This window comes from Hyperolius riggenbachi, chromosome 11 (assembly GCF_040937935.1).
Source record: "Hyperolius riggenbachi isolate aHypRig1 chromosome 11, aHypRig1.pri, whole genome shotgun sequence".
NCBI classification, from domain to species: Eukaryota; Metazoa; Chordata; class Amphibia; order Anura; family Hyperoliidae; genus Hyperolius; species Hyperolius riggenbachi.
The window spans coordinates 84263510-84279989 of NC_090656.1; the positions used below are offsets into that span (position 1 = coordinate 84263510).

The 16480-nt window shown below is 45.7% G+C and overlaps 1 protein-coding gene across 6 annotated transcripts in view; it reads left to right on the top strand.

Annotated features, from left to right (window-relative positions):
• PC (pyruvate carboxylase) overlaps positions 1-16480 on the top strand; it is a 1086793-nt gene that overhangs the window by 516801 nt on the left and 553512 nt on the right. For all 6 annotated transcript variants that reach the window (XM_068259507.1, XM_068259508.1, XM_068259509.1 and 3 more), the window contains one exon: positions 10990-11108. In XM_068259507.1, the coding sequence (XP_068115608.1) occupies positions 10990-11108 (119 nt within the window). The remainder of the gene's footprint in view (positions 1-10989; positions 11109-16480) is intronic.

The window sequence follows — 16480 nt, forward strand, 5'->3', positions numbered from 1 at the left end:
TCTTCTCTATAGTAGGTCATAAATGTTCAGGTTAGTGATATGTACTGAAGCATTTAAAGATTAGGGAAACGAATTGATGTAGAAAGTCAGAGTACGAACCATCTGCTTCAGAAAGAAGAAGCGTCTCAGAAGTGTTACAATATTTATCCAGGTTTAGCACCTTTCCCCACATTTGCAGTCTGTTGAGATCCAAGAACAATAATAAACAAACAGACGTTTGGTGTTGCTCCGATTTTCAGATAAGTATACAGTAGTTTTAGCCAAACAGAATTGTAAAAAGACAGACGTTCTGTGTTTTGTGTCAAACAGTGGAGGCAGTGTGGATATAAGTGGTCTTGAACTATAGTTATATGAGCAGAATCACAGACTCAGTGATGGTTGGTTCACATTTCAGCTGAGGCATTAGTGCATTCACCGAGTATAAATACTGTATGCTGTACCTGCTCTGGCAGTCCATTTGACGTATTCACATGCACTTCAGATTGGATGCATGTCTACTTAAGGGCAGTTGTCACAAAAGCAAGTTAAAAAACCCATGGTGTGTGCCCAGCATTAACTTGCTTTTGTGACAATTGCCCTTTTGAGTGACCCTTTATGGGTAGTACAATGATTACTTGTACCAATATACTGTATAGTCTTGATTTTAAAACCTAATACCGTACACCCCATTCATATGGCATGCTTTATTTTTTAAATGCTTTGTGCATAAGGACATGGAGTTGACAGCTCATGTGAATCAAAGGTCTTGCTCACATCTAGTTTTTTGTTCGCGGGATAAAATCTTGCGACTTGCTATTTTTTTAAAAAAAATGTTGTTGTTGCATGCAGGTTCTAAATTCAAATGTGCCGCCACACATGTATTTAACGCTTACAAGATGGCAAAAAAAAAGTGATAGACGTGAATGTAACCTCAGTGGTTTCAGGTATCACCTTGGTTTTACTCTTCTTTTAGCAATACAAGAGTTACATTATGGATAGGCAGTTTATTTCCTCCTAATCTTTGACGTGCCATATTATTGGTGTACAGTTGCTGTTTGGCCATTGGTAAAGAAGGGAAATAAATCAGAACTAGGAATATATAACCACTTGTAAGCTGTTTAAATTAAAAGTATTGAGGAACACTGAACAGAATTTTACCACCGAATAATCTCATTTCAGATAACCAACATTGCTTGACTAAAGAGTGGTTTTCCTGACCACCATGCTCAGGTTTCCTAAAATGTGAATTCGGATTTAGTTATTTGGAAAGCAGTAGACACAATGTACGTGACCCTTGCTTTTGATGTGGTGACATAACGGCCTGGTGCAGAAGCTGAGGATGTAGGAACAAGAGGGGTAGCGGGAAAAGGGGTGGGCATGGGGGTCGCCCCTCCCTCACCTGGGCCCCCCCTCCATCCCTGCTCCCCCTCCAGCTATATGCGGCAAAAGTAAGAGCGAGAGGGCATAGCCGGCCTTTAACCTGTGCGACCAGAGCGGTCACACAGGGCGCCGGCTTCCAAGGGGGCACCTAATAGCTGGTTACCTATACTCAGAGCGCCTACACCTGATTTCCTATACTGTGGGCACCTACAGCTGGCTACCTTTACTGGGGGCACCAACACATGGCTACCTATACTGGAAGCACCTACGCCTGGGTACCTATGGGGGTGATGGAGACCTTCAACTGACTATACTGGGAGCACCTATGCTTGGCAACCTATATTGAGGGCACCTACACATGAGATCCGGGGGTGTTTTTTTTTTGGGGGGGGGCGCACTGCGGCTATAACGCGTGGTGCAAATTGTTGGTGCTGTTCTATCATTGTAAATGGGGGCAGGGGGGGGGGGGGGCGCGGATAACTGCCCCACTGATTGTTTTTATTAATAATCCTGAAAGGTTCTAGCCTTCATTGCTAAGTATATTCAGGATAATTCACTCTTTCCATCCATTCGTGGTTATTAATAGTATTTTTCCTATTATACATATGTGAAGTGTCACAGAAATCTGAGCATTTGGCATGATGTGTCACAACGTCAAAAAAGGTTGCTAACCACTGTCCTAGGAGATATCTCAGGAGAAAAGGTGAATTGCGTATGGGCTTGTGTGTGTGTGAGTGCATGTGTGTGTATGCGCACACACATGCGTGAAGAGGATGAAGGGGGGGGGGGCACAACAATCAGGTTTCGCTCAGGGCGCTGTGAAACCTAAGGCCGGCCCTGCGAGATGGGAAGTAATGACCTGTCTTACTCTGCTTGCCGCGTGACTTCTAGCAATGCCGCCCACTAGAGGGCGGCATTGCAGGAAGTCGCGGCATGCAGAGGAAGTAAGGTTCTTCCCTGCTTGCTCGCTATACTTTTGCCGAACATAGCTGGAGGGGGAGCGGAGACGGGGTACCCAGGGGAAGGAGGGGGGGCAACCCCCCTCCCCGCTGCTGTTCCCGCTAACCCCCATTGTGGCTGGTACCCCCTCAGGCTACCTGGGGGCCGTCCCTGCTACCCTCACAGCCATCCTTTTTTTGGGCCAGAAAAAAAAAAGCAAACAAATCAAAAACGTTTGCTGCAGAAGGGCAGTACGAATCTGTTTGCATTCCGTTTTCTGAAAACGGGAGCCTGGACTGCGGATTACGTTCTGCAACCGGGTCTAGTGTGGATCGACCCTTATAAATGACCTAGTAGGTGGTAACTCTTTGTAAAGGCCTAATGAAGGATTAAAATTAACCCGAAACAGACTAATGCAGTTGCCTGAAAATTTTATTCAACAAAGCACATCATTTCTTCTGTTACCCTATGTCAAAATTGCATAACCTTCTGTGACCTTTGGATACTGTGTCCTGAGAAGATATTTCCCTTTTTTGACAAACAATTGTTTTCAATTTTTGATATAATAAAGTTTTACACTGAATCTTGGATTGAACTACTTTTGATGTGGTCTTAAAAGTTGAACTAATCCTCCTATACACATATGTGAATGGCTGTATGGGCAAGGTAAACACAGCAGGCAAGTTAAATATTGTTAGATGTCAATTGAGACACCTTGGCCATCCCAGTGGTATTGCAGCACATTTACGAAACCGACTGCAGCTGGGGTTATCATACTTTGAGAAGAACTGAGAAGAGTATTGGTTGATAACAAGTTAAAGAGTAACTGTTAGCCCCCAAATTGAAATTTAAAACACTATTGCAATGTTTTATTTATTATATAAGTGAGCCGAAAAGCCAATGTAAAAGTTAAAAATCAATCTAATTTTGTTACTATCTAACCTTTTCCCCCAGCTCCGGACGCAAGCCGCATATCAGATACTGTAGCATGCAGAGCATGCCTATGTCTGGCCGACCCCCCTCTCCCCCCCAGGACCAGGTGCCAATATATTCTCCCCACCGCAGCTGACCGCTCTGACACGGAGAGAGAGCGGCAGCACTTCCAGAGCAGCACCGCAGAGCAGCCAGCGCCGTGCATCTCTCTCACATGTTATTCTCTCACATGTGACTCGGCGGCGGCTGCTCTGCGCACATTGGTACATGGAAGAAATGCTGTGCACCTTGCTCTTGTATTGCTTTTATTGGAATCTTCTACCAACAGCCAGCGTACATGACATGGAAAACAAAGATTGTCAAACCTGGGTCCACGGAGGTGCGGAGGTGAGTAGGGGAGAGGTGACCAGGGGATGTATGGACGGCACTACAGCCGTTTCACGCCGTCTGGCGCTTGCTCACGTGCATACGTCCTGAACGGAGCAGCGCTGAACGGCTTCCTTCATAGGATCTTTAAGCCGCGCCCCCAGCGCTGCCCCATTGGTGTAGAGTGTCTGGAAGTGGAGGTCGGGGGTGAAGGGGCGGAGACTCGAGAAACAAGCGTCAGGCTTGTATTGTGATGCTTGGGTAAGCTGTGTAGTAAATATGTGTAAATAGTGCATTCAAATCTACTTGTGCATTTAGCCACTTGAAACATCTATTCTGTGCAACATACAAAAATGCAAAAAATTGTGTTACATATTTCAAAAGTGCAACAGTGCATAAAACGTGTCTGCTAAACGCTGACATTATGGCATAGCCCAACCACATCCTATCGCCCTATGTTAAAAAATATATATATTTAATTGATAACATATTCCATAAAAGGGATCACCCCACTAAACCTCACCTGGAGGGGCTCCCATTAAAAAAGACTGGGAGGTAAAATTATGAGAGACAAGACTTAATGGGGCGTATTCGCCTCCAAAAGTGCATATGCCCATTCCCCTGATTTATTCGCATTAAGTCCGCAACCTGCGGAATCAGGGAAAGGGGGTTCAAGGCGATCCACACCATGAACAGGAGCCCAAATGTTGGGCCGTGCAATAGAGGAAGGAGAAGGGGGGAGGAAAACAGGAACAGGGAGCACCCGTGGACCTGCATATCAAGAAGGACCAGTTAAACCCAGAGCAGCTGAAAAACGGAAAAAGCCAGGTAACAGAGAAGACCCAGAGTCCCCCGATGGGGGTGGCCCCTGCAGACCCAAGAAAAGCTTCCGAGAGGGACCCATATGGCCTTAATCAGGTGGTAGGAAGAGACCCGGTCCACCATTGGGAGCCCGGCTGTGCATATTGCATCTAATAATCCCTACCTGGGGTCAATTTCTTGGAAGCCAGTCCATACAGGGACAGAGACACGCCCCGCCGGGCCCAAACGTGGAGGAAAAAGGTTGGTGGCAATAAGTCCAAAGCGGTGGAGTTGGGGGTTCACATGACAGTGTGGGAGAAAGGGGGGGCAGACAAAAGGGCCACATTGGCCTGCCCAGTTATCAAGGGTCCAAGAAGCACGCCAACTCTAGTCTATCATTTAGACCCAGTGGCCCCATGGCCTCTGCCCGTAATATAACTCGTGATTCCCGTCTAGTGAGTTCTCGATCACGGTCACCACCCCCGCGTGATGGAGCAACATGCAAAAGGCCTGCAAATCTCAAACACCTGGCTCTACCTCCATGTGCCTCCCTTACATGTTCTATCAATCTTGGGCAACCTTTGCCCGACTTGATTGATTTGAAATGTTCCCCCACCCTTTCCCTCAGGGGGCGGGTGGTTTTGCCCACGTAGTAGAAGAGGCAAGGACAAAAAATCACATAGGAAACGAACTTAGTTTGACACGTGATGAAGGCTCTCACCTCCCACTGTAAACCACCCAATCTGTAACTGGTACCTTCCCACATGTTCCCACAATAGCTACAATTGCCACATCTATGGTTCCCTTTGGGGCGTCTACTTGACAACCAGTTGTGAACAGGGAGGGAGCGGAATTCACTCCGAATTAAAGTGTCACCCAATGTTGGGGCTCTCCTAAAAGCTACTCTGGGGGGGTTGGGGAAAACCCCCTGGAGGGTAGGGTCCCTCACTACTATCCCCCAGTTTTTCCTAATGATTTTGGTCAGATCCCTGGACATTGGAGTGTAGTTGAAGGTAAAGGTGAAAGTATCTCTCTCTCGGCTATCAGAGCTTCTGGTAAGGAGTGAATTCCTATCTGCTCTTCTCGCCCTGTCATGGGCCATAGCAAGGGAGCGTTTGTCATATTTTCTGGCCTCAAAACGTGCGGTCAGGTCCTGTGCCTGTAGTTCAAAGGTATCAAGGCTGGAGTTGTTTCGTCTTAGACGTAAATACTGGCCGTATGGCAGGGAGGCTTTAACATGCTTAGGGTGGAAACTATTCCTGTGTAACAGGGAATTCACAGCTGTGGCTTTCCTAAATCCCTCGCACACCAGGTTCTCTCCATCTGGCCTTATCCTAAGGTCTAGAAAACTGATAGACTCCTCACCCACCTCAGAGGTGAAGCGCATATTGACTCGATTGTCATTAAGGTAGCTCGTGAAGGCTTCAAACCTCTCCGTGTTTCCCTGCCACACGACCAGCACATCGTCCACATATCGAACCCAGACCTTGATATTGCATTTGTATGGGTTCCCGGGGTTCGCCACATAGTCCTCCTCCCATGCTCCTAGAAAGAGGCCCGCATAGGTACATGCCACAGAGGTCCCCATGGCCGTCCCGGAGGTCTGATGGTACCACCTTCCATCGAACAAGAACGCATTATGTGTTAGAATGAACCTCAAACATTCACAGATGAAGTCTTTGTAGCCTTCATCCTTATTGGTCCTGTCCAAGAACCTCCGGACTGCCCTTAGTCCCTCCTCGTGGGGTATCCGGCTATACAGGCTCTCCACATCAATTGTGGCCAGTCTATAGCCCGGTTTCCACGCCACGCTCTCGACCAAATTGATCGTATCGAGCGTGTCGGCCAAATAGGCCGGGACCCCCACGAGCAAGGGACGCAGCAGATGGTCCAGGAACCTGGACAGACGTTCCGTTAGGGAGCCACACCCTGAAACGATGGGTCTTCCTGGGGGGCTTTCTGCGGACTTGTGTAATTTGGGAAGGTGGTACCACACAGGGTACCGGGGGGACATGGGGAGTAGGTCAACCGCCAACCTCTGTGACATGTACCCATTCTCAACTCCTCGCCTTAACAAAGTGCGAAGAGTTGATTGGTACCTACAAGTTGGATTGCTCTCCAGTCTTTGGTAGAAATCCGTATTGTTCAATTGTCTGTAGGCCTCTCTCGTGTAGAAATCACTCAACATTATCACCACATTCCCCCCTTTGTCCGCCCGTTTTATCACCAGGTCGCGGCGTTGTTTTAGCCACCTAAGGGCGGCCTTGTCGGTTTTGCATAAATTGTCCGGGGCCCGACCATAGCATATTGCCTTCATGTCCGCAGCGACCTGGTGAAGAAACTGGTCAATCGGGGAACCGGGGGGAATGGGTATAGGCCGAGTGGATCTGCAGGCTCGAAAATCACTAGGATTTCCTAGGGACAGGGCCAATGGGGATGCAGGAACTTCCTCTAAATCACAGGAACCTCCCTCCTCCCACAGCTCCTCCAGTATCCGGAGTGCCTCAATTTCAGCATTGTCCCATTCCACCCTGGGACTGAACCCTATGGCAGATAAGGGAGTCACAGCCGAGGTCGGGCCTCCATCACTCTGTCCTTGGAGCCCCTCCTCCCCCTCCCCACCCCGGTATATTTGGTTGATCATCCTCTTTCTGGTTGTCTTATAGAGGTCGACAAAAAAGTCAACATAGTCAAATGTCTGTGTAGGTGAGAACCCCAATCCCTTCTTCAATAGTGAGAAACAGTACTCGGGAATGATTTGGTCGGTCAGATTGACCACCTGAAGTTCTCCCCCAACTTGTGATTGTTCCTTTGACCCTAGGCATGTCTCTATTCCTTCGTTCTCCTTCTCTTGGTGCTGTTGCTGCCATAGCGGTTCTTGGTTGTTACTGGGGAATCCCAAGTCACGTTTCTCCCAGTGCCTGTTTCTTCCTCCCCGGCGGATTCTCCGCCTAAAGGGATGGAGGCACATGGTGTTACAGGGGTTGGTTTTACTTTCGGGTCTGGGTTGGCCCCCTGCTTCTTCTTCCTAGGTTGCTTTGGTTTCGTTTTACCCTCAGGTCTCTCCTCCTCCGAATCTGAACCCGAGTCTGTAGTCCAGTAGCCCTTTCCCTTCTTGGGTCTGATTCCTCTGCCTGGAACGCCTCCCTGTCCCCAATAAAAGATCTTTCCTTTTCTGAAATCGTCCTGATCCCGGTGGAACTTTTTGAGCTTCCTGGCTTTCAGCTCGTTCTGGATTGGCAAGATCCTTTTCTCTATTTTGGATATGATAGCTGAGAAAGTCTCCTCTGATGCCACCTCCTGTAACTGCTCCCTTGTTGCCTGGAGCTCCCCGGAAATCTTGTTGTGTTCTTCAATCGTACGTTCCCTGACAATATCTTGCAGAGTTCTGCAGTAGTTCAAGTGGGCAGTTTCCCACCTTTCCACGAACTTTTTATCGTCTTGGTACTCAGACGGCTCCTTGTATGACCTGAAGCCACGTGCGACGAAGCCTTCCTCCTTGTATTTGTTCAAGGTAGTGGCCGTCCAGAACCGCTTGGTCTCTTTTTCGGGGTGGTGACAGTGATCGAGAACTCACTAGACGGGAATCACGAGTTATATTACGGGCAGAGGCCATGGGGCCACTGGGTCTAAATGACAGACTAGAGTTGGCGTGCTTCTTGGACCTTTGATAACTGGGCAGGCCAATGTGGCCCTTTTGTTTGCCCCCCCTTTCTCCCACACTCATGTGAACCCCCAACTCCACCGCTTTGGACTTCTTGCCACCATCCTTTTTCCTCCACGTTTGGGCCCGGCGGGGCGTGTCTCTGTCCCTGTACCCTGTATGGACTGGCTTCCAAGAAATTGACCCCAGGTAGGGATTATTAGATGCAATATGCACAGCCGGGCTCCCAATGGTGGACCGGGTCTCTTCCTACCACCTGATTAAGGCCATATGGGTCCCTCTCGGAAGCTTTTCTTGGGTCTGCAGGGGCCACCCCCATCGGGGGACTCTGGGTCTTTTCTGTTACCTTGCTTTTTCCATTTTTCAGCTGCTCTGGGTTTAACTGGTCCTTCTTGATATGCAGGTCCACGGGTGCTCCCTGTTCCTGTTTTCCTCCCCCCTTCTCCTTCCTCTATTGCACGGCCCAACATTTGGGCTCCTGTTCATGGTGTGGATTGCCTTGAACCCCCTTTCCCTGATTCCGCAGGTTGCGGACTTAATGCGAATAAATCAGGGGAATGGGCATATGCACTTTTGGAGGCGAGTATGCCCCATTAAGTCTTGTCTCTCATAATTTTACCTCCCAGTCTTTTTTAATGGGAGCCCCTCCAGGTGAGGTTTAGTGGGGTGATCGCTTTTATGGAATATGTTATCAATTAAATATATATATTTTTTAACATAGGGCGATAGGATGTGGTTGGGCTATGCCATAATGTCAGCGTTTAGCAGACACGTTTTATGCACTGTTGCACTTTTGAAATATATAACACAATTTTTTGCATTTTTGTATGTTGCACAGAATAGATGTTTCAAGTGGCTAAATGTCACACCTGATGATGGATGCACAAGTAGATTTGAATGCACTATTTACACATATTTACTACACAGCTTACCCAAGCATCACAATACAAGCCTGACGCTTGTTTCTCGCCGCTGCGCGGCGAGTCTCCGCCCCTTCACCCCCGACCTCCACTCCCAGACACTCTACACCAATGGGGCAGCGCTGGGGGCGCGGCTTAAAGATCCTATGAAGGAAGCCGTTCAGCGCTGCTCCGTTCAGGACGTATGCACGTGAGCAAGCGCCAGACGGCGTGAAACGGCTGTAGTGCCGTCCATACATCCCCTGGTCACCTCTCCCCTACTCACCTCCGCACCTCCGTGGACCCAGGTTTGACAATCTTTGTTTTCCATGTCATGTACGCTGGCTGTTGGTAGAAGATTCCAATAAAAGCAATACAAGAGCAAGGTGCACAGCATTTCTTCCATGTACCAATGTCCTTAAATTATTAGTTCACCCGATTAAGGGGAAGGCAGGTCACCAAAATACGTATATAAGTAGCGCAAAAAAGAGTGACCGCCACTCAATGAACACAATTGACTTGCCTAGTCCCTTTATCTTCAGCAGATCACGGAGAGCACCGCATACAACTTCATTAATAGACCAGAGTCCATAACTTTCATACTGCCTTAATAGCCAGAATCCACCTTATTGTGAGCCATCAGCTGTGATTCCGCAACAGCCATGCATGGCCCCAGTGTAACATTGACAGTCACTTGCAGCAAAAGTTCCTCTTCTGGCAACCACCATGTGGAAACATAAGCTTTTACCTTTTCTTCAAAGTGTAGAATAGCTCACAGCTATATTGCGGCGTCCCGCGACACCAGGTACCCGGTCACTGCAGTTCAGTTTCCACATGATTTTAGTTTTAAGAGATCGGCCGATCTAGATTGTATGCATGTGGTGCAACCGTTTATGGGTGTGTGATCAGGAGCGCTCCTGTTAAGATAGCCAATGCAGTTTTTTATTGGGGGGGGGGGGGGGGGGGGCATGGTTTGGGGAATTAGCTGGTGATTGGAAGTTTTTATTGACTAATAAAGTTTTGTAATTTTATAGTTCATTAAGTGGCGGTCACTCTTTTTTGCGCTACTTATATACGTATTTTGGTGACCTGCCTTCCCCTTAATTGAGTGGCTGTCACTCTTTTTTGCACTATCTATATAACTATGTAAGGGAAGACATTATCTGTAAACTCAAGGTGCCAGAAGTCAAAAATCCCTAATGCTAGGTACACACCATACAATTTTCTGGCAGATTTAATTGCCAGATCGATTTTTCCCAGCCTGTCCGATCTCCATTCACTTTTATGGAAATCCATTGGAAAATTGTTCAAAATTCAGATCGGACATGTTGGAAAAAAATGTATCTAGTAGTTGGATCTGCCAGAAAATTGTATGGTGTGTACCTAGCATAAGGCTCAAATGCAATCAATTTTTTTCCTGAATTATCTCCTAGGAAATCATTTTCATATTTAAAATAACTTTTAGGGCTCAAACCCACTAGCAGCCTTTAAGCGCTAGTGAGTTGTAGAGCTCTTGCTAATGCAATGCTATGGGGGATTTTTATAAAATCACATTGCTCAAGTGGGATCACACCCATAGCATTACAGGAGCAAAAGCTTTTACATTACAAAGCACTCAGAAAAGTGCTCCTAGTGGGTTGTAGGCCTAAGGCAATTTAGAATTGAAAAAATACCCCAAAATGATGAAAAGTACTATCAAAATTATTTTGAGTATTTTCTTGCTTGCTGGTGGTTTTAAAGACATTTTATGACGAGGAGTGAATATATAACCTAAGAGAAAACTGAGGACTTTGTGGGCCAAAGTATAGTGTGGCACTGGTTATTGTAGGTGCTCCTGGACAAAGGTCAAAAGAAATGTATACTGTATGTTATTGCATTTATTGTATTTTCAATGTATAGTTTATTTTTTTGTGGATTATTCTGCACAAAGTATTGTACCTATACCAATTACCCTATTACTTTTTTTCTGTGCATGATCATCTAAATGGAGACACTCTAATGATCTCTCTCTTTTTTTTTCTTAATCAGGTTGGCTATGAGAATGCTGGTACAGTGGAATTCCTTGTAGATAAACACGGCAAACATTACTTCATAGAGGTCAATTCTCGGCTGCAGGTAGAACACACTGTGACTGAAGAAATAACCGAGTAAGTTCATTAGTTTCTCAGTAGCTTCCTCGTCTTCTGTGTGACTGTTCTTTTGGGCCATTATCTGTGCTAGTTTTGATGGGTAGCACAGCCCTACCTAAATGGCAACATCATTTCCCAGTATACGGTAGTCATTTTAGTTCATACCAGTTATTAATAGATTCCATCTTTGCCTTAATAAAGATGGTTAGTGATAGCCAGCCTTTTCATGTATGTCTTATTTGCTTCCTGATCGCGGAAAAGCCAAACAGTCCAACAATGGTGTTTGGTAGATGGAACACCACTTTTTGGTATGTTCCACCTACCCACATAAATAGAAACTCAATTGGATAGCATATATAGACACATGTCTATTTCTCCCTAAAGCAGTTTGTTGTGGTTTAAACACTGGCAACACTCATTTTGACATTCCCCATGCTGGAGGATGCCTTCACCAATCCAGGCTCCAGTGCTAAGCTGTTTTTTATGCCCCCCCCCCCCCCCCAAAAAAAAAATCTACTTGTGTATTGTAACAATTTGTCAGCAAAGAACAGAATTCTGATTATTAGGTGATCTGCAGTATCACCTATAATGCAGATATATACCTGATTATATGGTGATCTGCAGAATCACCTATAATGCTGGTATATAAGAAGCTGATGTGACAAATGCAATGAGTGAATGGTGCAACAGTAGTACTGATAGTTTTGGCAATACCTCACCAGAGGAGCTGGTGGGTACTAACAGTACAATATCCCTCACCAGAGTCAAGGGCCCTCTGGTGATAGTAGAGTGATCAGACAGATCGGGTTTGGCAACGGTAGTACTAATAGCTTTGGCAATACCTCACCAGAGGAGCTGTTGGGTACTAACAGTACAGTGCCCCTCACCAGAGTCAAGGGCCCTCTGGTGAGAGTAGAGGAGTCAGACAGATCGGGTTCGGCAACAGACAGACAGAGGCAGTACAAAATCAGGAGGCAGAGACAGAAAGGTTAAAGCAAGCAGAGTTGGCAGCAGGATCAGATGGGCAGAGGTACAAAGTCACAAAGCAGGAGAGTAGTCAGAACAAGCCAGAGTCATGCACAAATAATAACACAGTAATGTAAATCTTTAAGGCTATCAACAATTCCTATCTAGTGTGAAATCCCCGGTTTCCTCCCGGATCAAAGCACACCGGAACTATCTAAAGGTCTGAGCGCTAACACAGAGTATTCGCAACAGCAGACAAGTTGCGAGTGATTCAGCTAGGCTTTTGAAGCAGAGGAGACCCTTCAGGCACGCCCTCCTCCTATCAACCAATGAGGAGCGACGAACGTCTCCTCTGACGTCAGCCGACCGGCCGGTCAGCTGACGCACCTCCTCCCCGCATAAAGGTCCTGTCTGTGCGCGCACGCACGCGAAAAAGCAACCCTATGTGCAACTGACAGACCCGCCTGAGGCACAGCTACATTGCTAAACAGGGAGCTGGAGACAGCTGCGGTGGTAGCGCTGTTCACCGCGGCTGCTTCTCCAGCGTTTGTTACATGTATAAGCTTGGTTATACTGGCCACCTTTAGAGCTCTTCTCCTTGGGAGGCTTAAGGCATTGTATTCACTGCCTGTCAGATGCTCTCATTCTCCCGACACTCGCTAGTGCTTGGCACAGGCAGTGAACAGGCAGTCCCACCATAGAGTCGCATCTGAGTGCGGCTATGCTTAGACATGACATGTAGTGTTTTTTTGCTGACAGGTCACAACACTACGTGCCAAACGACGATAACACGTGTAGCGCTACCAAACGCCATTTGGCTGCATGTAATTGCAGCCAAAAGGTGCTCATGGTGATAAGGCTGAACTACCTGACAAATGCGCAGTTCAGCTGTCTGTGGAAAAGAGCCCTAAGAGCAATTTTTTACAACTTGAGTGTTAAAAGAACACTATAAATTAAAGCAACTTTTTTTAATACTCTATATTAGGGTACACATTACAACTAGTGCTAGGGACACTTTATTTATTCACCCAGTTGTCTCCCTGCTTCAAAATTATCCTTCATTGCTCACACAGCTCAGAAATATATGTCACTGTGTCACAGCATATAAGAGAGGCTGAGGAGGAGGCTGATCGGCAGAGGTTACAGGTGGCTAGATGTGCTGTAATATAACTAGCAGTTAGGAATATATGTGTACACTACTCCTGACTGACTGGCTGCTGGGAGGGAGAGACATAGTGATAAAGATCCTGATAATGCCTTTGTAAACAGAGAAGTGAAGACAATAAACACACATTGCTCTATTCTTAACCACTTGCCACCATCTCAATGAGATTCTTTCAGCAAGGTGGCTGATAAACTATACACTGAGGAGTTTATAGCAACCAGTCTAGTCTAGTCCTGCAGAGCCCAACCATTTTTGTATCTAAAATGGACAGGATGATTTTACAGCAGAAATGTAGGGCTGTATGAAGAAAAAACAAATGCTCCTAGAACTTGTGGTAATGTGTGCCCTAACATACAGTATAAAAAAGTTGTTTTTAATTGATAGTGTTCCTTTAACCACTTGACCACTGAGAGTTTTTACCCCTTTAGGACCAGAACAATTTTCACCTGTCAGCGCTCCTCCCATTCTTTTGCCAATAACTTAATCACAACTAATCACATCGACTTGAACTAGATCTTGTTTTTTTTCGCCACCAATTAGGCTTTCTTTGGGAGGTACATTATGCTAAGAATTATTTTAAACACCTTTTTATTGAAATAAGAAAAATTATTTCAGTTTTCGCCCATTATAGTGTTAAAATAAAACATTCTACTGTGGCTAAAACCCACACATTTTATTTGCCCATTTGTCTCGGTTATTGCAACTTTTCAAAATATTTCCCTAGTACTATGTATGGCGCCAATATTTTATTTGGAAATAAAGGTGCAATTTTTCAGTTTAGTGTCTATCGCTAATTATAAGCCCGCAAATTAAAAAATCACGGTTATATACCCTCACATACCTATTAAAGCTCAGTTCCTAAGCCAACTAATTATGTATTTTTTTCTGTAAAAAAAAAACAAAAAAAAAAAACATTATCTAAGATGTGCATTTGAACACTATCCTGTGTGCACACTGTACATTTAGTCCTTTGCTAGCCATTATTTATCCCACACTCTAATTAATACAGTCTGCGTAATTGCTGCTGTCCCTGACATGGACATGTCATTTAGCTAACATTTACCTCCAAGTCCTCAAACCATTTCACTGGGATTTGACGCTACAGGTCTGTGCAAAACATGTAAACATGTAAAAACATGTAAATTAGGCTTCCCTGTTTTGTGCATGCATTGCCATCCTAGCTTTATCCTTGTTGTGGAGTGGCATTTCATTACCATGACATCTGGGGGGATGAGGTTTGTGGCTTTCTTCAGTACACCAGATTTGGTAAGTGTAGCTGGTAATTGTGAGGACATTTTTTTGAGAGAGAGATTCGGCTCCATGGCAAAGATGATTGGCATTCCTAGAATGTCTGCACTAATGTAAATTTCTCAGCCTCCCTGATTAAGGTAGGAAATCGTCTGAGTGTAATGTCACTAGAAGGGCAGGGACAATTCCAGAATGGTGTTGATTAGGGTGAACACGTTTTGTTTTTTTTTCCCCTCAGTTTTTCATTTTTCCATATATTAGTGTATGGAAAGGACTATTCATGCATACTAAGCTGGCTTTAACAGTATGTCTGATTTAAAATAGAACCAAAAGCTTTCAGTGCTGTTTACCTGACCATTGACGTCTAATGACTTTACATTGCACTGAGTGCCTAGCGATTTCGTAAAGCAATTTTCAGAGCGATTTTTGAATGAATGAGCATTCTTGCACATTCATTAAAGAGGATCTGTAACATCAAAAGATCCCCTGGGGGGTACTCACCTCGGGTGGGGGAAGCCTCCGGATCCTAATGAGGCTTCCCACGCCGTCCTCCGTCCCTCAGGGGTCTCGCTGCAGCCCTCCGAGAATAATGACGTCAATATTTACCTTCCTGGCTCCTGCGCAGGCGCTCTGACGGCTGTCGGCTCCGAACTACACGGAAATACCCGATCGTCGTCGGGTCTGCTCTACTGCGCAGGCGCAAGTTTCCGGCGCCTGCGCAGTAGAGCGGACCCGACTGAGATCGGGTATTTCCGTGTAGTTCGGAGCCGAGAGCAGCCACAGCGCCCCCGCTGGAGCCTGCAAAGGTAAATATTGAACTGACAGTCGGCTCTGTCGCCGGCTGTTCGGAGGGCTGCAGCAAGACCCCTGTGGGACAGAGGACGGCGTGGGAAGCCTCATTAGGATCCGGAGGCTTCCCCCACCCGAGGGGAATACCCCCCAGGGGATCTTTTTGACGTTACAGAGTCTCTTTAAAGCTGAATCGCTCCCAAAAAATGCTACATGCAGAATGTTCGAGATTAAAAAAAAAATCACAACGTTGCTGTGGGAACACCCTCATAGGGTTACAGTGCTCAGAAGCGCTCACCAGCCCTCACTCTGATGATAACTATGAAGTGGAGCTTTTAACTTGTGTATAAAAAAAAGTGAACTAGCACAGGGTCATTTGAAGATTTGCTATTTGCTTTTCACTACAATGGCCATCATAAGCAAGACTATTCTGTTCACTAGTCTTTGCATTGCCACAGGTTTGCTGAATTTATGATTATTCTAATTCTTTGTTAGAAAGACCATCCTAATCTTAACTGTCCTGACTTTTGTTGGCAAACTGATGCTTTTCAGTTTTTTTTTTAAGATTTGACATAGAGTTCCTCCGAAGCAGGAAATCTCAATTTTCATGACCATGGTATTAATCATTAAGCCTAGAAAATAAATTGGGTCACTGCCTTCATTTCTTGGCCATCTTCTTGTACAGGATTAATAGTATGGTAAAATAGGGGGGTTGGCACAGATCTTAAGTCCAGGTGGAACAGATAGAAAAAGTTTTAGAATGAAGATTTTTAATTTTCTTGTTAAAGGTTAACACAATGCTTCTTATGGCCACACAATAGGTTTGTGGTGTTGGTGAAAGCGCATGCGTTGTCTTCCTCTATGATACCAAAACCTTCTTCAGCTCTTTCTGCTGCATCAAGCATATAATAGCAATGCTATTCTGACTTCTTTAATGTCCATAAAAATGGTGCAGGTTGGGACTTGAGTTCTGTTACTGCAACCAACACAATAGAATGGGCAACTGGGAACATGTTTAAATGGATCCCATGGCCAACATAGGATTAATTGACCTGCCCCTTCTCTGTTGTGATCCATTATGGGAAATGTACTGATTTAGGCTGCAAAGTGAACCCAGCCTAGGAGTGGCTGTATTCAGTGGCAGCAGTTCACTTTAAGGGTCTCTTTAAAAAACAATGTGACATTGCTCATTGTAAACACTAGCTGCCATTTTGTGAAGAGC